The sequence below is a fragment of the Arvicanthis niloticus genome, chromosome 12 (assembly GCF_011762505.2).
Source record: "Arvicanthis niloticus isolate mArvNil1 chromosome 12, mArvNil1.pat.X, whole genome shotgun sequence".
NCBI lineage: Eukaryota > Metazoa > Chordata > Mammalia > Rodentia > Muridae > Arvicanthis > Arvicanthis niloticus.
The window spans coordinates 17,893,858-17,919,977 of NC_047669.1; the positions used below are offsets into that span (position 1 = coordinate 17,893,858).

General features: G+C 39.5%; 1 protein-coding gene across 1 annotated transcript; it reads right to left on the reverse strand.

Moving 5' to 3' along the window:
- Positions 1-168: 168 nt before the first annotated feature.
- Positions 169-22,303, reverse strand: Ppp1r2 (protein phosphatase 1 regulatory inhibitor subunit 2). The gene is made up of 6 exons (XM_034515125.2): positions 21,872-22,303; positions 12,580-12,687; positions 9,135-9,212; positions 8,504-8,598; positions 4,993-5,160; positions 169-1,914 (listed from the first exon to the last, which is right to left on the reverse strand). The coding sequence occupies exons 1-6, from the start codon at positions 21,991-21,993 to the stop codon at positions 1,868-1,870; spliced, it is 618 nt and encodes a 205-aa protein (XP_034371016.1). The 5' UTR covers positions 21,994-22,303; the 3' UTR covers positions 169-1,867.
- Positions 22,304-26,120: the final 3,817 nt, after the last annotated feature.

Sequence of the window (26,120 nt, forward strand, 5' to 3'; positions counted from 1 at the left end):
CAACTATCTATAACTTTAGCTCCAGGGGATCTGACTTCACCTTCCCCTTCCTTTGGCTTCCACAGGTACTGCATGCAAGCAGTGCACAGACACACACTATAGACGAAACCCCATACACACACAATAGAAACAATTTGAAAAGAACACAGAGAAAACTAAGAGCACAGATCTGGGTACATGAACATATTCACATACATATATACAGTCAATTTCCACATCCCACAAACAGGCTTAGTTTACAAAGATGAGGTATACATTGCTTAGTGTGTACATCAGTGGTTCACTGGCTAAGATGTTTGGTTAGAATACTGCATTCACATTTCAGAGCTACTCTGGTTAAAATCCCATAAAAACAGAAAGACATTCAAAATAAGCACATTCTTCTAACAGTAAAGACTCTTCCCACTTTTTTATTTTGACATCATGATAGTTCCATAAATTTAAAGTGGAAGATAGCTGTTCAATAAAAGCCATTTCATATATATAATATACAGAAGTTATTTTAAAAGTCTGTCATATAACAGATTCATTTGGTGCTACCAAAAACTTACGATACAAATAAATGACTACAAAGAAAACCATCACTAAAACTAAGACACACAGGAACTACACCTCATTTCAGGGGGGGGAAACACTAATAATGTCTCTCATGTTAGAGGAATCACGTTCATTTGTCATAGTGTGCATTATCACAGTCCCTTAAAGCAGACTCTGCAGAATCTTTAAATTTAAAAATGTTCAGGTATAATTCTGTCTGTACATTCAAGAACAACCATATTCTGATTACATACAATGTTTTCATCGTGCAAAAAAGCCTTAATTGTTTGCTAAGGTCTAATGTCAAATGAGCCAATATCAGCCATTACTGACCAAGCTGTCAATCAGAGAAGTACGGAGATCAAGCTGCTGAGCTGTCCTTCCTGCCACAGTACGGCTACTAGATCTGTTTGCTTCATGTGTTAGAACTAGCAAGTACCAAAGCAAGCATTCACTACTGCAGCAGATGACAGAGTATAAAGAGGAGGTCCTCACGTCCAACAGCCTTTGCCATCCTGTAATACAATCTCTACAACTGTATGTGTGCAGGCAGAGAGAGTAGGAAATCAAAGCAGGCTAAGATAGGAATATAAATGATGGGGAACTAAGATAGCACGTGGTATTAAAAACCTCGTCTGAAGGCTGCACAGCGTACTAAAACAAGCAGAGCAGATGTCAGTGCAACTTTAACCTGGACATTTATTTGAGTGTGGGTGGGAACGGGGGAAACCAGTTTGGATGAAAAGATTTTATTCCTTTTGAGCACAAAGAAAATCAACAGGAATTTTAAAGGTCATTGATCAGAAAATGAACAATAACCCTTAGAAACCTCAATTAGCCAAAACAAGCTAAATATAAATATTAAAAAGAAAATCTCTTCCAGCCTAAATATTTATCTATATCTCCCACTTTATGAATAGGCTTTTGACTAAAAGAAGAAAAAACATCAAACTACCCCCAAATATTTTTTAAGATGTACCACCATCTAGAAGTGACAAAAATAAATTAGTTTCCCCCATGATATTATTTAATCTCTAAAGCATAAAAAGCTATATAATATCTTATACAAAGTAACCAGTGTTCTTACAAAAGTAAAGCAGTTTTGGACTACTAACATTACACTGTATTTGTGGTGAAGTATGAGGCACAAGAATATATGCATTTATTAGGCATTTTTCCACCTACTCAGTCTCTATGGTCTTAATTCTTGGCAATATATAAGTGGTGTGTATTTTGGTACATAAGTCACGAATTGTAGAGAACAAGAAGCAGTGTGGTATAGTAACAAGGTTTGTATTTGACAACGACTGCACTGCTCAGCACATTTCTTTTATGAACTTTGTGATTTGTGTTGCAGATGGTCACTTGTAGTAGATCCTGCAAAGATAAAAGGGAAGAAAGAAAAATCAGTACACTGTGCTGTTAAGGTTTGGATATGAAATGCCACAGGCTCATGTGCCGAGGGCTTGACTCTACTTGACAGCAGAAACTGGAGGCGGTGGAATTGTCCCAGTGGCTGTACTGTGCCCTGGGCCTCCACAGTCACCATGATGCATTCTGCCTCACTGCAGACCCACAGTGACAGAGCTGAGTACACATGGAATGAAACCTCCAACACCATGAGGCCCCTACCCCAATTCTTAGGTTGTTTTCTCAGGTATTTATCAAAGCAAAAGCAACAAAAATACCCCCAAAATATGACCAACTCTGAAATGAACTGCCCAAATTTTAAAACTCTTCCCCTGACATGGGTAATATGCAAATATAAAATAATAAACCAATAAGGTATGTCTGATGTAGGCTATCTAGGCTTATTTTTAAAAATCCAGAAATACTATTAAATATTCTAAAAGTAGAAATATCTTGTACAGACAGGGCAAATGGGACATTGTAAGTAATCACAGGAGAAAAGTTAAGTGTTACAGCTCAAGGTATCTGATACTAAACAAATTCACTTTACCTGATAACTGTAACGCTAACTTCAGAGCCTAACCACGTCTCCATTGTAACCTAAGCCCTACTGTACAGTTACCATTCTTATGTACATTTCTGATGCTATGAAAGTTGTATTTTAATTTCCATTTCAGAAGACTTGGAAACTGAGCTAATACAAAACATACTCTACCTGGGAAAACATGTCTATATACACAGTTTACAGAGTTCAATGTTTTGTAGGCAGAAATGAAAAAAAAAAATCAGTTATTTTTTCAAGAGCTATTAGTGCAGCCCTCAGACATCATCATAGAAGCTTCTGTATACAGCAGACTGCTTACTATGGAGCCTCACAACTGATCAATGTGTGAGGCAAGTGGCCATGGATGCTGAGCCGTGAATGGGGTACCTGTGTCATCCCCTCAAGGCTCAGGGAACATGGAAGAAGACTGACAAGAAGCAGAAGCTGGCGAAGACTGCTTTGACATAGTGTCTTCTGGACATGACAGGCCATTACTCAGGAACCCAAGAGCAGCTATGTTTGTCTGCATGAGATCAAGTCAGTCAACATTCCAGTATGGATGGAGGAGATACCCCATCCCCTAGTAGAAGAGTTACTGGCAGCTCATGGCTACTGTGGGAGAGTGAGTTTTCTTCAGAGATGTGGGCCCTGATATGTTGCCCATGCTCCAGTGGCTGGACCTACACCTACGTACATGCAGGCAGCAGTAACTGGATTCAGTGGGTTAAGAGAACATTATGTTGGAAGGAGATGTGGTTGGAGGTGGTCTGGGAGGAATTAGAGGGAAGACTTGGGGAGTGGGCATGACCAAAATACATGCAAAATTCTCAAATAACAAATTAAAAATGTTTCTCTGAAAAAAAAAAAAGCTATTAAGAGAAGTGGGGAGTGATTTTTTCCTTTACTCTTTATCATTGAGTTGGGTAAAAACATTTCAGCAGCAAATGAGGAGTGTTCCTAACTTGTCACCACACACTAAGAGCTGACAGCAAAGTGAAAGTCTGAATGAAGCAGATGAGAAGAGACTTGAGTACTTGGCAGGTAGGGGTGGGAAACAAACACCTCAGAACAATTAGGAGACAACATTTGTGGGTGGTCTACCACTGGAGTATACCTCAATCCATATTTTTGATCAATTAAAAATAGATAATAGGAAGAGAAAGACTTAATAATCATTAGGATGAAGTCTGTTCAAGTAAAATATTGTAATCTGACACTATAATGAAACAAGTTACTATCTATCTCATATCATTGAATTATTCTTATTTCACAGTATGTATGCAAATATAACAACTATTTGTTTGAACCAGTTTAGACTTCACAGACAAATTACACTGCCACAAAAAAAAAAAACCAAAACAAACAAACAACTCCCAAAACAAGAACCCCTTCAGCTTTCGAGTATAGAGCAAGTAGTGGCTATATGCTCCATCCACAGTGGGGTGGAACCAACACGGCAGTTTTGAGACAGGCCTTGCTCCGTAGGCCACGCTGGCCTACACTCACAGCCATCCTCGAGCCAAGACTAGTACTGGACTACAGATGTATACTACCATACCTGGCACACCTTTGTTAAACACAGAATAGCTGAACAAAAATAGGGGCTGGGGTATACGCATCAGTGGTTGATATATACAAGGCCCTGGGTTTGATCCTGTGCCTCAAAATCAAATGAAAGAAAATATATTTCCTAAGAGTACTGTTAGGCTTCAGAAAGTAATTGCCTAAAACTTAAAACAAAAAGAAAAAAAAAGTTGGACATGATGGTGGGTACCTGCAGCCCCAGCACTTGGAGCCGAGGGAGGTGGAATGAAGTTCTTGTAGGCTACACAGCTTGGCTTTATCTCATTTTTAAAAAAAGAAAAGAAAAAAAAAAGAAAGAAAGAAAGAAAAAGGAACTCAAAATTCAAAATAACTGTCAATGCGGTAAAGAAATGTCATGGCAGTTAGTGTTTTTCATACCAGTTCTCGGGAGGCTGAGACAGGAGGACTGCTGTGATTTCAAGGCTAGCCTGTGTTATAAGACCATCTCACCAGAACCAAAAACCCACATAAAACAAAACAAACTTTTCTTTACGTTTAATAGTATGTATGAGACCCTGGTTTATTCTTCAACTGCAAAAACAAACAACCAAAAAACAAAAACAAAAACAAAAACAAAAACAAAAAAAAAAACAGGTGCAAAGTTTTAAGCTTTAATTTGGATTTTCTTGTTAAATAAAATGACTTCATACAATCAAACCAAATATCCTTAATCAAAGCCAAGTAAAGGATGAGAAAAAATAGTAACAACAATCCACTATATAGCATATGGTCTTATTAGTTTTATGCATAAAATTTATTTTGAAATTGGTCACAAGGATTGAAATTATAGAAACATTGACACAATAAAGGAAATCAGCAGAATGTCCTGAGGGATTCTCCAGAGGTTTTAAGCAAAATGAAGCAGACTATCTTAAGCACAGAGCAGCACAGTCCCAGTGCCGTTTAAGGCATCTGACCTGGATTTGACTCTTCAATATTCATGCTGTCTCCATCTGCAGCCTCTGACATTTCTTCATCTTCGTCATCATCATGTAGGTCTTTTGAAATTAACTGTCTGGCTAACTTAATATTCAGTCCTTCGTTGTAATGAAGCTTCCTTTTCATTTCAAACTGCCGCTTCTTTTCTATAAAAGATTTAAAAGCTTAGAAGGTCTCGACTGGGGGATTGGGGCTGGCCTGTTCTATACATGAGATCTGCTGTATTAGAGTTACACTCATTTAAATGTTTCTATCAGCTCATGACTGTTTTTGTGTGCAATGGCAGTCAAATAATTTGTAATAAGACCATACAGCCTGCAAAATTTAAAATATTTACCTTATAAAAATCTTGCTAGTTCTGCTTTATTTAAATGACTCAAGTATGAACTTCAGTGCACGATGAACGGGACTGGACAAAACCATTAGAAATTTTGGGAGGAAAATTTAAAGACAGAAGAAAACTCTCTAATAATGGTTAAGTGGGAAGCAAAAGGTAAATTATAATCGTATGTTTGAAGAATGCCCAAAGCCTGCAGACACACACAAAAATATGACAAGAGCCAACAATTAACAGTGGTGACTTGTGGGTCAAGAGCTCTGAGTAATGCACTTTCATTTCCATGCACCATCTCCTGTACCCCGGGCTCTTACGCAGCTTTGGATGACCTACATCTCCCAATGCTTTGGCTGCCCAAATGCTAATTATTACTACAGGAATACACCAGGGCTGGCACATGGTGGAAGGGGCTGTCCTCTGTCCTCTACTTGAGGCTGGCCTGTTCTGTACATGAGATCTGCTGTATTAGAGTTACACTCATTTAAATGTTTGCACACATTTGGGCACAGAATGAATAATGTGCAAAAAAACTGAAGAAACAGGCGCACACCACATTTCACTAAGAAGAAATCCCCGTGATTAAAAAACTGCCATGACTTAGAAACATAATTAGTGGCAATTCAACACAACTGCTATATTTTACTAAAAGAACTTAATTGGGAGATGGCTCAGCAGTTAAGAGCACTGATGGCCATTCTAGAGGTCCTGAGTTCAATTCTCAGCAACCACATGGTGACTCATGACCCTATAAGGGGATCTGATGCCCTCTTCTGACATGCAGATGTACATGCAGACAGAGCACTCATACATAAAAAATACATAAATAAATTTAAATAAAGAGAAAGATCTTCACTGAATTGTTCATGAAGAAATACAAAAATGATTCTAAGTTTTGAACCCAAGCATCTATAATATAAAAATAAAGGGGCTGGAGGGATGGCTCAACAGTTAAGAGCTCTTGGCTGCCTCTTGCAGAGGATCTGGGTTCAGTTCCCAGCATCCATGACTGAGCTCACAACCATCAGTGACTTCACAGAGAAGCATGACTTTGATCCCCAGCACCCAAATAAACTCGGCGTGGTGCTGCACATTTGTGATCCCAGCACTGGGAGGCTGCGACAGGCAGAGCTGTCAGATAGTGCAGCCTAATTAGTTTGTCCCAGTCCAATAAGAAATCCTCTCAAAAAATAAGGTGGACAGCTCCTGAGGAGTGACAATCTACACAGACACACAAAAATGTGCACACACAACCTATGAGTAGCCTAGGCTACTGTGTGAGACCTTGTCTCAAAAAACAAAAAGATTCTCTGTAAATTCAAAATATTGTCCCAGACATGTCATTATTAAAGGGAATAACATCTATACAATTTAATAATTATATCAGTAGGAAATCACTTAATAAAATTATATTAATAGGTCCAAAGGTACCCTTGCAGGTTGACTTGTGGAACTACAAATTTATGGATAATTACTCTTAATGAGAACTTATTACCCTTAATAAGTAGATCTATGTTCAGTCATTTCTAGGTTAAATGCTACGTAAATAGTTACTATGCTATACTGTTAGGGAACAGGGATAATGACAAGAACAACATGGCTATCATTGACACCTGGACTCCCTTTTCTTCCCTCAATACTTCTAAATCATTGTTGCTTGGACCTATGGGCTCAATCCCTGCAGACACTAAAGATCAACTGGCTATTTTATACACTTTTATTGTTTAGTCAGACCGTGGTGGCGCACGCCTTTAATCCCAGCACTCAGGATGCAGAGGCAGGCGGATGTCTGAGTTCTGGTCATAGAGTGACTTCATGCATGTGCACACACAAGCCTGTACAAGTGCCTGAGGCTAGTGATACCAGTAGCTGTGAGCCACATGACATGGATTGTGGCATCTGAACTCAGGTCCTCCAGAAAGGGCTCTGACCTAATTTTATTTTGAAAAGATAATACATTCACAGAGCTCAAAAAGTGTAAAAAACAGCAAGATAAAACATAGTCCTGTATGGCCAGCGAGCGTTCCATGTAAACAAAAATATGCATAAGCAGTAACATCTCAACTATGCATGTTCTGCCAGGACCACGAGAGGCTCTTTCATCCTGTAAGGAGAACTTCTCTAGTCTTTCTTCTAAGACTGTTCCACAAGACCTATACATCCTTTTATATAGAAGTAAAGTAAGAAAAGCCGTAGCATTTCTGGTTTCATTCTATGATTATAAGAATGATCTTGGGATGTTTAGCAAATGCTACTGTGCTAAGAGTTTGATATAATGAAACATCTAACAGGTGAAACTTGCAGTTAGAGCTTAATGTATTATTGGGTCATTTTGTATGAAGATTCAGTTTTATCAGGTTTGTAAGTGAGAGATCTAAGTTAACATACTGAAAAGCTCAACTTACAAGATTTAGGCTAATTTTTGAGGTTGAATATTTGTTTGCAGAATAAGGGCTTAAACTGTCACCCATAGTTCTGAATGTTGCATGTAAGTTCAATGAAGTTATTATAATGGTCACTCCATTTATAAGAGACATGCATAATCATTCTATATTTTATCATCTTGTTTCACTGGATAAGTTTCACTGTTGGTTTTGTTTTGCTTTGTTCCACACAGGGTCTCAAGGACTTGGAATGACCTTGTACTACATGCACAAGAATGAGGGTGAGCTTCTGATCTTCCTGCCTCCACCTCTCTAGTTTATTTGATGCTGGGGCTCAAATTCAGGGCTCTGTGCATGCCAGGTAAGCTCGTTCCCTACTGAACTACAACCTCAGCCCTGCATCACTACCTTAACACAGAAAAGCACAAACAACAAGGCAATCTACCTACTTGAAGATCATTCAAATTCTAAATGATACTAAAAGCATTCATTTCATAAGTATTTACCAAATATCTACTTTTTATCAGTCACTAAAAAATAAAAAGGAATATTTGAAAATACTTGGAAGATGGAAATATTTCTTCCAACTGAAGTTCTTTGAATGGGGGGGGGGGAGGGAATACTATTATATAAGAAACTCACATATGTAGAATCTATTTTCTATTGCTTTCTACTTTCCTGCCCACTACTTCCCCCATATGAAAGTAAGTTTTCAATCTTCCAAATAAAAAAAATGACTAGCATCACACTAAAAGCAGCTGAATAACATACCTCGCTCTTCAGGGGAGAGGTCATTATCTTCCTCTCCACTGCTTTCTTGTTCTCGAGTCCGATACTTTGGCTCTGAGCCTTCAGCAGCAGCTAATCTACATAATATTTAGGAATACATTAGTAACTGAGATACCTGTACTATTTAAATGACTCATTCAACTTGAGCCATGATAATATCCCCAATGATCAATAAACAGACTAGCTCTAACTAATGAAGACAACGTGAGGAAAAATAGGAAGGGATGCAGAGACAGTAAACAGCAAGGATAGCAGAGTGGGTGTGAGAAATCAATCAACAGGAGTAACTTATATCTGCCGTTCTTACAACTTTATCATGTAGGTAGCAGGATATTTACAAATAGAACCATCACACAGAGAAAAATAGATTCAAGTTTTCAGGTATTCTTAACCTTCCCACTTCCTGTGCGGATTAATATTATCTGCAGACTGTAATAACATGAAAAAAAAATCTAATTAAGGGCTGGGGATCTTATTCAGAGGTAGAGCAAGTATTTAACATGTAGCCCTGGGTTCAATTGTCAGTAACCCCCCAAACCAATGTACAAGCAGCACACTATCAAATGTCGTGACTTTGCACAACTAAAATTCCCTATGGGAAATGCAGACTTACTTCTTAGCTAAGATATCTGGAGTCATGACTTCATTGCCTTCTGAGTCACTGTAGGCATCTTCATCGTCACCTATCATACTAGGACAACAAGCATGTTTCTATTAACAAGCACTTATGAAAACGGACACATGAAATAAAATTGAATAGCTAGAAAATCAAGACTGAAAACACAATTGTATTATTTAATTAAAATTACAATTTATTTAGAGGTTTGTTATCATCTTTGAAATTTAACTTTAAAAGTTTCTATTCAATACACGTAGTTAGAGACATAGAGTCCCTTGCCAAACATGCATAAGGTCCTAGAGTTCAATCCTCAGCAATAAAAAAGGAAGTTTAACAAGGGGGGGGGGGGGAGGAGAAAGAAAGGCAGGCAATCACAAAGTACTGAAAACTCAAATTATCTCGAGAAAAATAACCCCAAAGTGTAAATTTTTGTATCCAATGAGACAGATGGACAAATAATGCAAAATAACCCATTTGTTGGTCTTAGAATTATTTTGAGGGAACTGTCTTGCTATGTACCCTGCTGGCCTCAACTCTGTGATTACTGGGATTATAATTCAGCACTGAAAATGCTGAGCTGGTTTTAGAATTTGTTTTTAAGTATCACCATAAAGAAAAAAATAAGTCTCCATGGACATAGACTCAGAAAAATCAACTTCTATCCTGTGGTGGTGAATTCTGCCTGCCAACTTCACTGGATTAAGAAACGCACAGAAACAGAGCCAAGTGACCTCTCCTTTGTGGAACTCCCAAGAGCTTCCCAAAGAAGCAGGATTAATCCCTAAACAGTGACAGAATCAATCGGCAGTGCTCACTGCACGCTCACTTCTCTCTCCTACTCTTGAGATTTCTGGTGGGCTCATACACACTTTTTCATATCCCTCTGATTATCTATCTCACTGAACAACTGATACACTAACAAGTCTATGGGAGAAGAATTAGTAGGAAAGCACAGTATTAGGTGTGTGTCTGTGATCACACTCCCAGACTATCAGATCATGAAGTCTCTGATCAAATCAACAGATTTATCCCTTGCAGGCTTCAGGACGGCATTATTAGAAATTTGTGCAAAGGAGAAGGTAGGACCTAGTTGGAGGAAAAAGGTCACTGGACTCTACTGATTTGGTTTTTTGTTTTTAAAGAAAAAAAGCAAATGCAATTGATGAGTGGGAAGGTGGGAGAATCTGGGAGAAACTAAGGGAAAGACCATGACTGAACTATATGGAATTCTCAAAAAACAAAAATATTTCTAAAACTTCTCTGCCCCACATTCCCTCTGTGATGGTGTTCTACCCCAAGGCCATGAGGTCAAGCGACCATGCACAGACCATGAATCTTTGAAACCATGAGTCAAGAAAAATAGAAATCCTTCTCACGTTTTTTTTTTTTTTTTTCTGTCAGGTACTTGGTCACAACAATATGAAAGCAAACCAATACAGATCCTAAAGCCCTAATTAGTAAGATTTAAAAGTTAATTAGCTTTCCTACAAATAGCTAGTGAAAATTTTGCTCTCGTGTACCATATAAGCAACCTCAATTCTCAAGCCACTGAAAGAATTTTATGTAGAACTCAACTTCATAAAAAACAACAACAACAATAACAACAACCCTGCCGGTTTATACATTTATCCAATGAAACATGAACTAAACCCCAAGAACATTTAGGATTTGAGTAGAGTAGGGTATATAGAAATATATTTTTTTGACTTTTTAAAAAAGATTTATTTTATTAAGTATATGAGTGCACTGTCGCTATCCTCAGATACCAGAAGAGGGCATCAGACCCCATTACAGATGGTTGTGAGCCACCATGTGGTTGCTGGGAATTGAACTCAGGACCTCTGGAAGAGCAGTCAGTGCTCTTAACCACTGAGCCATCTCTCCAGTCTACTTTTTGACTTTTGTAGTAATGTTCAACAGAAAATTCTAGGTTACAAATGAATTGTGTGTATATATAAAGGAATATAAACTAATAAGTAAAATAACAATATGAGACTCTTAGTTTAACATGATCTTTTTATAAAAAGCAGTTTTGTCATTGTTAAATGTTTTAAAAGAAACAAGATAAACCAATCTAATGCAAGTTATGGTAAAAGCTAATTTTCTTTGAGAAGAAAATCCTAACTTTGGATTCTGGTTTGATAAAGGGTTTGAGAAATATACCTCAATTACCATGTAATTAATAGGAAGAAGGGTATAAATACTTAGTCCTTTCCTCAAATGTCATTACTATTTAGCTTCACTATCTGCATCTTCTGTTTCACTATTTCCTTCTGCCAAGAACTTAACATTTTTATGTGTATTTGTACGTTGTTATTAGGATCACATTATCCCATTCATTTAAAAGATAGCCTCCTTTTGTTGCTATAACTCACACCTGACATTCACAAGGCCTTGGTAACACATCACTGGGCATGGTCCTGTAATTCCAGGACTACAGATGTAGGCAGGAAGATAAGAAAATCAAAATCATCCTCAGTTACATAGCAAATTCAAGGCTAGCCTGGGTTTCATGAAATCCTGCCAACAAAATTATAAAAAAATAAAAGCACGTGATTTACAGATTTAGCTATAACCTCCATTAAGTGTTCTACCTATTTAGAATCTGTACTGTCTCATAATGTTATTAGTGCATTATTTTTGTCTCTTTTTGGTTACTGCTCTACAGTATTACTTCAAGATTATTTTTAAAATTCTAACTGGACACAGTGGCTCATGCCAGAAGACTACTCAGACTTCAAGGTCAGCTTGAGCTATATGGTAAATCCTAGGCCAGCCCAAAATATGTGTGATCATATCTCAAAATAAATTAAAAAAAAAAAATTCTGAGACTTAACATTTCCAAAATCACAAATCAGAACTACAGCATCACATAAAATAAGAACACAAAACTTCTATACTTCTTCTATATAGCCTCCCCCCACCCACCCACCACCACTTTTTAAACAAAGAAAGCCTTTGCATTATACTTAGGGAACTAAGAACCTCATCTTCCTTTCATAAAGACACAACTTGGAGCTGGAAAGATGGCTCAGCAAGTCAAAAGCGCTTGCTGCTCACCAGGGCCCAAGACTGGTCAGCACTCAACCACACAGCTCACACCACCACCTCTACTCCAGCCTCAAGTGATCTGACTTTGGCTTGTAGCCTCCTTACGCACCTTCACACATGATAATACACATATACACATAACAGCAATGAAGATAAAAAGAGAAAATTAGGGTGTATCAGCAGCTAACAGCCATATAGGTGCAATAAATATTCACTACAGCAATAATGGGAAGTTACACAGTATTAGCAATAATGTATTCAGGTAAACCATTAACTAGTACTCTGGTAAGAAAAGTAAGACATATTTAAAGTATCTGGTACTTAGAAAATTATATCAATATGCAAATGGAAACAAGCCACAAAAGAAAGGATGTCTATGTCACATTACTTGTGATATGGAGTGTTTGGCTCATCTATTTTCATCAAACCATAGTCTTTGTCAGCTGGATGGTATGTTGCCAGGATATTCATTTCATCCCACTTCTGAGACTTTTTACTGAAATCAAAAAGGAAAAAAAAAAAGCATTTAGTATCCATATTAAAAACAAAGTTTCATTCTTTATATCAGACACTCCAAACACTATTACGCTATGACATACTTAGACTTTAACTGGCCTACATAAGTAAAAAGTAACAATTGAAATAAAAGTCAATCTTACTGTCCTATCTTAATAGTTACGTGCTTATTCAGACATAGGCTCTCGGACACACAGATACATACATACACACACACACACACACACAAACACACACGCACAGAGAGTGTTTCATTATGTAGGAGTAGCTGACCCAGAACTTGCCATGTAGAACAGTCTGGCCATCAACTCAGAGAGCTGTCTGCCTCTGCTGGGACAACAGGTGTATGACACCACACCCTGCTATGAAATGTTCCTTAATAAATAAAGCTTATTAAGTTCAGATACTGCTAAGATCACAAAAACTATAGCTTGGTTGGTTTTTCTGTTTTGTTTTTAAAATTGTTTTGAGACAAGAGTTTCTCTGTGTAGCCTTGGCTGTCCTGGAACTCAGCTCCTGCCTCTGCCTCCTGAGTGCTTGAATTAAAGGTGTGCCATCACACCTGGCTTATAGCTTGTTTTTTTAATCTAGAAAATAGGTTTGCTAAGAAATAGTATATTCAGGTTTACTTAAATGGAAATAGACATGACTTGGGAATATCTGTTACTATCCACTGAATAAAGTCATGCAACTTGAGGGCTCCATTTTCAGAATCTTTACAGCATTTCCATGTATTAATTCAACACTTATTTAACAGCAAGACCCATGTCTGCCTTCACCCCAGGCCCTGGCAACCTTCAGCCTCTTTTTTTATGAATTAGACTACTCCAGGTACTTCATTCAAATGGAATCATATAGTGTTTACCTGGCTTACTTCACTTAAGACCCTGTCTTAAAGGTCTGTCCAGGCTGTAGCATGTGTCAAAATCTCTTTTTCTAAGGCCTGTTAACAGTTCAGCTAACTAAGCATTTTGAGTGCAACTTTTCAGTCTCACCCTTAATTTCTTCTAAGGTAAAAACTAGCACAGATACTCACAAGTAAGCTTGAAACTACAGCTCAAAATCTCTTCACCTAGGAAAACCTTACAAGCTTGTAATAAACCAAAATCTGTGACACATGAGCCATTATCTTTAAGCATAGAAAAACATTTCAAATCTTTCATTAGTAAGAATCCAGCTCATATGGAGGTTCATCTGACTTTTCAGCCAACCAAATTAAAATGCCACTAATACTCATTTAATTGGGTTAAAATTGAGTTAGACTGGGTACAAAGAACTTAACAGTACTTATTTCCTCAGACTTATGGCCTTCAATCACATTATTTTATTTTTTGGTTTTTCTGTGTAACAGCCCTGTGACCTGGAACTTACTCTGTAGACTAGGCTGGCCTCAAACTCAGAAATCCACCTGCCTCTGCCTCTACCTCCTGAGTGCTGGGATTACAGGCATGTGTCACACTACATTTAATAGTAACCTTGGGACAAAGGATTTCAGTTATTTAGTCCTACAATGATTAAGATTATCCAACAAACAGCCTCAGTAACAGTATTTATGGAGCTGTTGAGAGTCAACTGAAATGATGTCCATGAAACAAATTACAAAACAGCATGCAAATATGAACAATGTTTATGATGGGGAACAGGGCTCAAGAGATAGCTCTGTAACTGTAAGAGATGGCACTTGTTCTTGTGAAGGATGACCCAAATTCAGTTCCCATCATCTACATGGTGGCTCACAACCATCTATAACTCCAGCTCAGAGGATTCAATATGGTCTTCTGGCCTCCAAGAACACTGTATGCAATACATGTATGCACGCACACACGCACGCATGCGTGCACACAGAAAAAAATGTTTAAAACTTTAAAATCTAAAATCCTGGGTTAAAAGCTCTAAAAAAGATTTCACTTAGCATAGTAGAGAATATAGTTTAGAAAGTAAGTTTCAATTGCTTTTGTGTTAGAGCCAAGCTTTAATCAGGCAGAGGCTGGCAGATCTTTTATTATTATTACTTTATTATTACTGTGTGTATATATAATGAGGGAGGTTATATGTGGGGTCAGAGGACAAGCTGGAGAAGTCAGTTCTCTTATTCCATTTTTATGTGGGATCAAAGGATAGAACTGCTTTCACTCTCCAGTTTAAGAACAAATATTTTTAATACATAAATGACTTTCTATTTCTAGCTAAATCCACATTTTCAGACATTTTGTTTTGCTAAATAGCTAGACACTTTCTGTTTAGAAATCATTAGATACTATTTGCTTAGAAAGCAAATAATTCAGTCTGTTTATGGACAAATTCCAAGGAGGCTCACAGTAAAGACTAAGACAGAGATGGCTCAGGGGTTAAGAGCACTGGCTGCTCTTCCAGAGGACCCGGGCTCTACGAGCACTCACATGGCAGCTCACACCTGAAACTCCAGGTTCAGGTAATCCAAGCCCTTCTGGCCTCCAGACACCAGGCACACATGTGGTACAGATATTCATATAGGGAAAACATTCATACACTTGAGAAATGAAAATTTAAAAAAAAAAAATCTAAAATAATTTTAGTTAAAAAAAAAAATCAAAGCAGAAAAACAATCAAGTACTACTACTAATTATTCATTTATGCTTTTAGAGCAAGCTCCAGGGATCCTTCCTGACTCTGTGTCAACACTGTCAATACAGGCACATACCCCTATGCCTTTTTACATGGGTTCTGGGAGCAAAGGAGATCAGTATCTAAAGCACTAGCTCTGTTAAGTCTAGCTACCTGAATTCAATGCCTAGAACTCATTTAAAAAGAAACAGTCGCAGGTATCTATAATCCCAGCATTTCGTTGACAGATGGAGCTAGGAGAATCTTTTAGAAGCTAGTAGAAACAAGAGCAACTGATCCTACACTTCAAAAAGGTCAAAGATAAGAATGAACTCCTGAAAACTGTGAGATCGGCAGGAGCATGCTCCAGTGTAGGCATGTGTTCTTCCCCAGACCCCCCAAAACTTAACTGGATATTCGGAGTTTAAAGGGTAAATCTAATAAGAGGGAAGAAGTCAACTCTCTGTAAATTTGTTTTGTAAGATAATGACAGAAAGAAAAATGTGAACACAAACAGAAATTACATTTTCTTTTTTTACTTAAAAATTTTTAAGTGATTTATTTTTCACGTATTTTTTGTTTTGTTTGTTTTGCCTGCATATATGCCATGTATGTATGTGCAAGGGTGTGTAGGATCCCCTGGAACTGGAATTACAGTCTTGAACTGCTATGTGCATGCTAAGAATTGAACCAAGGCCCTCTGGAATAGCAGCAGCCAGTGCTCTTAACCACTGAGCCATCTCTTTAGCTCCAAATTACATTTTCTTAAATTTAGGAATAAAATTTAGTGAGTATAATCCTAGTACCCAAAACCACTAATAATTTGGATTTTTTGCATTTTCTTTCTACTCTATCTTAAATGTTGTAATATATAAATAAAAAATAGTATAATATATATTTAAAAGCACATTTATACTGATATAAGCTATATATACTGTTATCAATAAGATACTTTTGTCTTCTTTTTGCCTTCTTAATAACTGAGTATGATGGAAGTTAGCTAATGTTAGGTATTTAGATGTAATCTAACACATTTAAGACAGGCAGAAACACTTATTTTCATATATGCTTCTTGCTAATGATTTTAGGATAACTTGCTATAAAGGGTGCTACCCACATTGGTCTTAAGCTTATAGATGCAAGTGATTCTCCTGTGTTAGCCTCCCAAAGAGCTGCAATTCTAGGTGTGAGCTATTATATTTGTCATCCAAAAATACTTTGTGTGAAGAAGACCATGTATAATGCCACCAATAATTACCAAACCATGGCTGTGGCTGGGTATTTGTGCCTTTCTGACTTGCTGAGTAAAAGCTGCTATGTACGTATCCCTCATTACCAGCAACATGACAACTACATGCATCCTTCATACAGCAAATGCAAAGCACATTACACATAAAAGTTGAATTTACCCAATCTATAACTACAATATATCTGAATCCTAACTTTCTCCTGTTTTGTATTTATTATGTTCTACTTTAAATGGAATTTAAAGTCTTACATATTCAAAGTTATACTAACCTTCATTTCCTCAGTATAAAATCAGGAGGAAAAGAAATCTTAGAAATGTTCACATTCAAATCCAAGTAAGATTATCTCGAATATGGGGGAGCAGGGCACTAAAATTAAGAATACAGGCCCAAAACTTCCTAATTCTTAGGTAGGAAACAAATGAAGAGAAGAAACTGTCAATAGAGACAATGTACATGGAAATTAGCATCCCTAACTAACATCTTAAAGTAACTAATGTTAGTGGCAGAGTAACAAAACCCAAGGAGCAAACCTGAATTCAATTAAAATATCATTATGAACTACAGGACATTTTCTGGGTCACAAATTCCACAGACAAAAAATAAGGGTACCAGGAAATGACAGATCTGCTGTGATAGCCAATGCACTTGCTAATTTCAGTTTCCCTCCCTCTCAGGTGACTGTTTTGCAGGCTGTTTAAATCTTGTCCTGTAGAGCCACTTTGTTGGTTCCAATGTTGCCATCTTGAGGACCTTCCAGAACTTCTTGCTGCTTCTCCTGGCATGTTTGATACTTTTGGCTGTGCTCAGAGTGGCCAGCTGAGTTTTGCTTCGAAGTATTAAACTTTGATATCATACTTCAATAAACATTTGTCTTTTTAAATAAAGATTCAAGACTTTGAAGCCTGAAACCACAATTAAAATTAAACCAAGACTTAACAATAAAGCAAACAAATGGTAACTTTTAGGAAATAATCTTTCTATTTCAATTAGCTTTGACTTTTAATACTCCACATTCTTGAGTAGACAGAAAGACAATGTTAGAGTGTAATGATATCTTAAATTATATCAATGGAATTCAAGCACCTTGGTGTGCGTGCGTGTGCGTGAGACATAGCCTAGACTAGCCTTGAACTGGCTATGTAGCTAAGGATGACCCTGAACTCTCACTCATATCTTCCTGCCTCCCAAGTGCTGAGATTATATGTGGGAGTCACTGTCTCTCCCTCAAGCACAATTTTTAATTTTTATTTTGTTTCTCATGACAAGGTTTCTCTGTGTAACACCCCTGGCTGTCCTAGAACTCACTCTGTAGACCAGGCTGACCTCTAACTCACAGAGATCCGCCTGTCGAGTGTTGGGACTAAAGGCACGCACCAACCACTCTGCCCAGCTTTAAGCATAATTTTTAAAAGTTGAATATAGGGGGCTGAAGTGTTGGCTCAGAGGTTAAGAACACTGACTGATCTTCCAGAGGTCCCGAGTTCAATTCCCAGCAACCATATGGTGGCTCACAACCATCTGTAATGGGATCCGATGCCCTCTTCTGGTGTGTGTGAAGAGAGCAACAGTGTACTCGCATACATAAAATAAATAAATCTTTAAAAAAAAAAAAAAAGTTGAATATACCTGATTTACAACTACAATAGAATATGGCTAGCAAACGCTGAAGTATACTATATAAATACACCTGAGAGGCATGAAAAATTAGTTTTCAAATTCTTATAACAAGACAGTTAAGAATAGGGTACTGGGCTCAGTATTTTTGACTCATTTAAGACTTATACTTAGGTACAGATAAATAAATCATCGGCAGCCAGAACTAAAAATCAGTGAGTAGCACACATAGGATTCAGAGTAAGCACTAAACTACAACTTCTCTTACGACAGGATTTAATAACATTTAACATATTTCTGATAACTGCAAACAAACATTTTTACTCCAAATCTAAAAAATGTATCTTAAAATGGATAGCATCTTATAATCAGCAATTTTTTTCTTTTTCTGGTGATAGTATCTTAGAATCAAATGGTGATGTTTTTAATGAGTGGCACATACATTCACTCTGGATGCTAGGCTAGGACTTTGTAAGATATGTGTTTCACTGGAGGTATCCTGAAACAACTGCAGGAAATCCACAATCATAGGAGAGAACAATAGTTTTCAAAACAGTTGAACAGTGCAGGCACCATGCTGCAATGTGTAACTTGCCCAAATATGGGTTTGTGAAATATATCTTTTTTTTTTTTTTTTTTGGTCCAAGACTGGGTAGCTCTGGCTGTCCTGGAATTCCCTTGGCAAAGTCACAAACATCTACCTGCCTGCCTCTGCCTCTTGAGAACTAGGGTTAAAGGAGTCCAAAAACTACACCTGGCTTGAGTTTATCTGTTTTTAATTAACTCGCTAAAACTAATACCTGACAAATGTCATCTGAGAAAACTGCTCAATGGAACTAATAGTATTAATTCAATGAGAAGAAAAAAATAAGAGTATATGTCAAAGATCTGTTGGCACATGCCTGTTGTCCTTTATCTCTAGAGGTTAAGGCAGAGGAATTGCAATTTCAAGGGTAGTTTGGGTATAATAAGATTTTTTTTTATGCAATAAATCACTAAAGAACAAACAAATCTCCAAATAATAATTTGATTAGTCTTGAAAAGAATGAATAAAAATGACCAAAATACTAAAGACTGTTAGAAATAACTTAAAATTTACAAACCTCACTTTTACCTATATATTGTTTTAAAAACAAACAACCAACCAATCTCTGTACCAGTGTGTATGGGGGCAGGGGGAACAACAAATCCTTGTCTTCCTTGTTTGAGACTGTATCCCTATCTTTTTCCAGAGTATGCCAGACTAGCTCAAGTTCAAGCTTCTGGGGATTTAAGGATTCTCCTGTCTCTGCCTCCCATCTCCCTGTTAACCTCTGAGATTATAGCTGTGCATGCTATCCTCTGGTTATACATGGGTTTTGCATTCAAACCTAGGTCCTCACACATGCCTAGCAAGTGGTTTAGCTGCTGAGCCATCTTCCTCAGTCCCTATGTTTTAAGTACTACAACCAATAGAGCAGGTATGAAAGTATGAATTACGAAGACATACTTGACATGTTTAAATTTTTCCTTAAGAAAACTCTGTAGATAACAGCCTTCAGTAAGTGCAGGCAGGTGAGAGGGATAATGATGAAGTAATTGCATTTTACATCACATTTTACCTTATTTGCAGGTTCTCTATTTGAGAATTTCCTTACTAGAATCCTTCTATAATCTAAACACCAATATTGAAGGTAGTTTAATGAATGATCAAAGACATCAGCAGAGAATTAACTGTCCACAGGAAACATGTTTAGCTCTCACACTAGGAATGTGTTCTTTGATTTTTCTATTATAACTACTACCACACACTCCTGAACTCCTTAAACAAAAGGATGAGTTTCACTGACCTTCTGATATATTTCTATCACATACTTTATACAAGTGTGTGTCTTCCTTTCTCTTCCCTTTGCATGTTGGGAATCAAACCCAGGGACTTGTATATGTAACTACATGTATACAATAATGTAGTTTTATTGCTGTAATTTCTTTACAACATTTGATTATGAAATCATAGGCTTATCTTTTACCAGCTGGAATCATATATACATCATGAACTTCAATGACATAGTTTGGTAGTGCCTGCTGGACTAGGGCTGCTACAGTCAAGGCAGTCAGTCAACTAGCTAACTAGCTTATAAAATCCTTTTTAAGTGAACCTGCCCTGCCAGGAACTCTTTCAAAAAAAAAAGCAATTTAACTAATGGAGTCAATCTCATTTAGTGGCATGGGGGTGGGGGGTTAGGAGGGAGGACCTGCACATAAATCTTGGGCAAGCATGGGAGTCCAAGGAGGCTAACCTATAGAATGGTGCTCTAGATTACAGGGCATCAACTCTGAGAATGACTGGAAGTTAAGGGCACAGAAAAATGAGATATTTGGTAGTTGGAAAAAAGCTCACCTGGATAATATAAGTCAGTGAAAGCCCATTCCTGCTGCTTAATATTCAAGCTGTGTCGTGCCTTCTGAACTTATCTTTTAATCATCTTGATCCTGCTATTGTGTTGTAGCATTCTGTTTTCCCCATTACCCACAACCTGTCAAATACCTTTAAAGCAGCTTACTCCAAGTACAGGATGGAAAACTGTGAAGGAAGGCAAGAGTCAAACTCAAAGCATGGGGGTGGGGTGGTTGTTGTCTCTGCAGGACACAATCTAAGTTGAACTTACAAAAGAGACTTTCTCCAAATTTCCCATAAACTTGTCTCCAGCTAGTTACCCTTACAATTCCAAATTAAATCCTTAATATGGGAGTGCCCTAGTTCTAATAGTCTAGGATGTCACAGCATCCTCATTTCAGAGCTACTACTACAAATTCCAGTAACCTTTCTTAAGCCTTATTTCTGAATGCAAGAGTTCCTATTATATTTTTAGTAACTCATACTATTCAAGGCCCCCTTTGCTGTCTGACCCACTGGTATAGTTATGCCCCAGAGGCTGTACTGTCACATTACTTTCATTGAGCACTGAACCCTGGGTAGTCTTCTCTGTAGCCGGAACACCTCTCTTGTTTTTCAGCCTGGTATACTGTTCCATTATACAAATGTACCATAATTAATATTTCACCAGTTCTCACTAATGGACCTTGGGTGGTTTCCAGGTATTTACTAATACACACAATACTTTCCGTCAATATCTCAACTTGCTTCTCTCTCAAGTGTTGCGTTTAGAGATGCAAAACAGGACCCCAAACTAGAAAGCACCCAAAACTCTAGCTGCAGGTATAAAAATACTTTGCAATGGTAACTTGCCATTAAATACAGGTGAGTGATTTTAAAATTTTGGTTCATTTAGTGCAGAGATAATGACAGACCAGGAACTGAGAGACAGACAAACGCGGTAAAGTGCTTATTGGAGAAATGTGTGTTTCTGGTTGGTTTTTAAAAATTTTGATCTCATTAGCCTGAACTTAGATTGAAATTTAAGGACAAAAAAAGAAACTCCTTTGCTGAAGAATTTTACCCACCTTGGCTTAGGCTAGGGGCATAATAAACGATTAACAGTTAAAAGCTCTGAAACTTCAATCTGATTTCTTAGCGTTCTCAAGGACACTTAGTTCAAAAGCCAGGCTTAAAATGTGCACATGTACTTAAAAAATAAAACGCGACAAACGCCACCGCCTCCGGCGGCTCCGGTCCCGCTCCACCCCGCGGCCGGAGGGGCAGGGCTGAGGCCAGCTCCCCGCGGCCGCCAGTCCGCCGGGAAGCCGAGGCTTCCATGCCGGCCTCCCGGCTCTCACCTCAGCTCCTCTTCGACGGTCCGGCGGGGCTGTTCGGCCGAGGCCACCACCGGGGAAGCCGCAGAGGTCTTGTTCTTCAGGATTCCCTTGATGGGCCGGTGCGAGGCCGTCGAGGCCGCCATTGCCGGTCGCTCCGGCTGCCGGCTCAGGGTCGCTGCTGGCGTGGGGTCCCGGAGGAGAAGGGGCGGGCGCTGCAGAGACCCTTCAGGCAGCCGTGGAGCCCAGGCCGGGCTAAAGCAGCCACATCCGCTATCGCGGAAACCAATACCGGCGTCTCCGTCACGACACAATGACCACAACGCCACAGCCGACGCCGCGCGGCTGGCGGCCCTTCGCCGCCGGCAAAGTAGCCCGCGGCCCGCGGAGGAAGCCGGCCTAGTGCCCCAGCGCGGGAGCGACGCGGACGCCCAAGCCAAGCCCGGCCCGCCCTCTCGCGATATCTAGGGCGGGGCGGGGCGAGAACAAAGCCGGCCTTCTTGCCCCGCCCCTTCCCGCCCGCCCCGCCCCTCCTCTGTGTTAGGCCAGCCCAGTCCTGGCCCAAGCAAGTGTATAAAGCTTTTCAGCAAGAGACCTGCTGTCGCCTGTACAGATTTATACTGCCAAGCACGATGAAGTCTTGTCGATATTTCTGTCTTATGACAGAAAACCGAGACTCACAGGCGACTCACTCCGCAAAGATAAGGGATGTTAGCTGACTGAATGATATATCTCCCGTTTCTATTTAATCATTGTAATAATTTCTTTCATTTTTCTTTCTTTTCTTATTTGAGACAAAGTCTTTTCTATGCAGACCAAGCTAGTCTCAGACTCACAAAGACCTACCTACCTCTGCCTCCTGAGTGCTAAGATTAAAGGTCTGTGCCACCACCCCCAGTCCTTCCTAATTTAACTCCCTACTCTAAAATCATAGACTATCAGTATTGGAATGGTCCTCAAAGATCTATTATGAAACCACAGAATAGTCATTTTTATGATATCATAAAAAGTCTACATTGGAATAATATAACTTCTTTATACCACTGGAGAAGCCGATGGGCAGAAAGAACTGCCACTTCCACGCAGTCTGTCCGTATGAAAAACCACTAGACAAAGGCAGTGGGGCACTGGACCGAAGTGATGCCCCTACAAAGCAAGGATCAATAAGACATCAGAAGTCAGGGGGGCCATTTTCAACAGATTCAAATTCTCAGTGCTCTCAGAGGGAACCAAGTACCCTGTACTTAATTAGAGAATTCAGGCCCCCAGTACATTTCCTATTGCTAAAAGTTTCTCAGGTGTGAAACTTCATTCCCACCTCCTTCAGTCTTTAATTCCATCACCAGCCAGCTATTTTCCACTACTCTCCTGATCAGACCTCTCAGAGACCTATGTCAGGCCCAATCAGACTAAGGCACGAGGAAATGCCACTGCCATCAGATTGACCTCAGCCTTCTGGGACCTTAGACAGCTAGGTGTCTGGTAGGAAGATTGTCCCAGGGATACCCACCCGTATGAAATGTCTATCTGGCCACTAGAGATTCCACAACTTCCTCCTTCTCCTGGCTCTGACTCAGCCTAGACAGAGACGATTCCCAGCAACTTCTGTTTGCTGGGGAGGGGAGGCCAAAGTTTGACTCTATTTTTAAGGAGTAATCTCACTCAAACGAGAGTCTTCTACCTTTGTGCCTAGAAGACAATACTGCTCGGTGTCTGTAGGACTCTGCTCCTGGGAACAGCAGCGTCAGGTTTCCTGAAACTGTTCAGATTTTCCAGGCTGGCCCCTGGCTGAGTTCCTGCCAGAGGAAGGCCTCAGTAAAGCCCGGGATGCTGGTGGAGATAGTGGAGGGGAAGTGCACGGGAAGGTGAGGAGGGAAACAGCTTGGCCGCTCAGATTGCTGAATGTGCTCTCCTGGGATTTCTGAGGCAAAGCTCTGAGAGCCGTCCTTGGCTTGAGGCCCACCTCTGTTCCCAGTCAGATGTTTCATCCTCCCTCCTTTGCTGTGCCCTTCCAGTAGATCCTGGTAGAGCCTGGCAGCCAGGTCTAAAGCAGAGGCGTTTTGAGCCCAGGGAAGCAACATGCTGCCTCTTCTCACTTTGCTTCTGTCAGAGCCTAGCTCAGCACTGATAATCTTGTTTTGAAGAGAAGACTCAAGACTTTCCTTCATGCACATAATTATTGGGTCATTCGCTTTGTTCCTGCTTGGCCAAACTGAACTGTGACTGGGCTCATAATTGGGCATCGCCCTTGCTTGGAGAAATGGAGCCCTCTAATGAACAGGGTGGCCACAGCTTGACACAACGTGCTTTACTGCAATAAGCTCAAAGACGCTGGGTTAGAAGGTGGGTTCTCTGAGGAGCCTTGGAAAATGTTTCCCTCGTCAAAGTTAGACTTTTGCTTCATTCTTCTCTATGCTTGATTCCATAAATAAATGAATACAGAGGAAAATTCCTTAGACAGAAGCCCAGCACGGGAGTTTGGATGCAAGCTTTTGAATACCAGAATAGGTTCTTCTCATATTTTAGAACAGTCAACTCACTTTATACCTCGTTGTAGCCAAAAGACCTCTAAACGCCTCCAGACCGAAGCTCTCTCCCCGGGGGTACTTTCCTGAGGCTAGCCTCCAGAGGAGGTCACCTGGCGCAAACAGCACAAGCACCACCTTTGAGAGCCTCTGTGCTGCATTTCCTGCTTGACTGCTGTGAGATGGAATCTTCCAGTTTGGATTCTGTTTCTGAAAGTAGCTTTTAAGCTCAAGGCAAATTACGAGCATCATTTTAAAGGAATTGGGGCAGGTGAGATGGTTCAGCAGGCAAAGTGTCTGCTGTCAAAACTGACCTGAGGTGGATTCCCTGGGACCCACACAGTAAAAGGAGAGAACCAACTCCCACAAGTTGTCCTCTGACCTCTACACATATACATGTACACACACACACACACACACACACACACACACATACATGCTAAAATGTAATTTAAAAATAAACATTGAACAAAAGTGTCTGCCAGGATAGGACAATTGTCTAAGGAGTTGTCTCTTCGAGATTTATTCTTTATTTATTTAACATATATGAGTGCTCTATCTGCATGGATACCTTCAGGCATCAGACCCCATTACAGATAGTTGTGAGCCTCCATGTGGTTGCTGGGAATTGAACTTAGGACCTCTAGAAGAACAGGCGGTGCTCTTAACCACTGAGCCATCTCTCCAGCCCCCATTTTTGTTCTTGTTTAAACATTTTATGGTGATTGCCTGACCCAACGCAGCTATGGGAGGGAAAGAAAGATGCTTTCAGTGCACCCTCAGAACGCACCTTAGTTGGCTTTCTGTCCCTCTGATGGACTACTAAGGCCAACAGTGTTTGAGTTCCCATCCAGAGCAGGATTTTAAATTCTAAAGCTGGAAATGGCTTCAGCAGCTGCTTCCAACCTGCCAGGGTAAGCTATCTACTGCAGGTCAATGAGCGTGCCCCACCCCAACCTCTGGAAAATACCCAGAGGTTATGACTTAATGACCATTGAATCAGCATTGGCTGCTTGCCAGGATTAGCAGAGTGTCCTTTTTCTTTTCAGGTAATTCTTCCCTGGGCAGGAAGATCACAGATTTTACAGGGGCAACATTATCTGATCAAAATATAAAAAGTCTTAGAAAGGCAGACAGAGCCCCAAAGGGTGCCAAGAACAAAGATTAACTATTCTCTGCTTGAAAAATAGCTTTGAAGTGCGTCCCTGAAACTCTCTTCTGTTGCTATTCCAAGACAGATAGGCAGAAGCTTGGGAGTGACCGGGACAGCTCCTCTGAGATAGAGCACAGGCCCTTCTCAGGACACAGAGCTTTCACTAGTCTCCAGATGCTTTAAAAATGAGTTACATGCAAAGAATCTGGACAAGTAGTCCCTTTCAAAGCCTGTGAGACCAAAACTGGAGTCAGAATAAGCTGCGATTTAGGGAGTGGTTAGCAAGAGATGTGAATTCGTGCTTTGGCTAAATTCTGAGTTTATCTTGTGCTGGCTAGAAACCATTCCAGCGTGTGCTTGTTTGTTTGTTTTGTGATTGAAAGTTTTCACAATTGTTCACAGGCTTGGTTTGTAAATTATTGAAGAAAATAAAAAACAGACAAATATATTGTAATTTCGTTGTTGTCAATTTAGCCAGATTCAGTTGCAATTGATTATTCTATGAACTCTTAATGGGATAAGGAGCAGACTTTGCTTTCAAATACAGAGGCTGGGGTGCTGCTGGAGGGAGCGCATACTCTGATCACAGACCAGA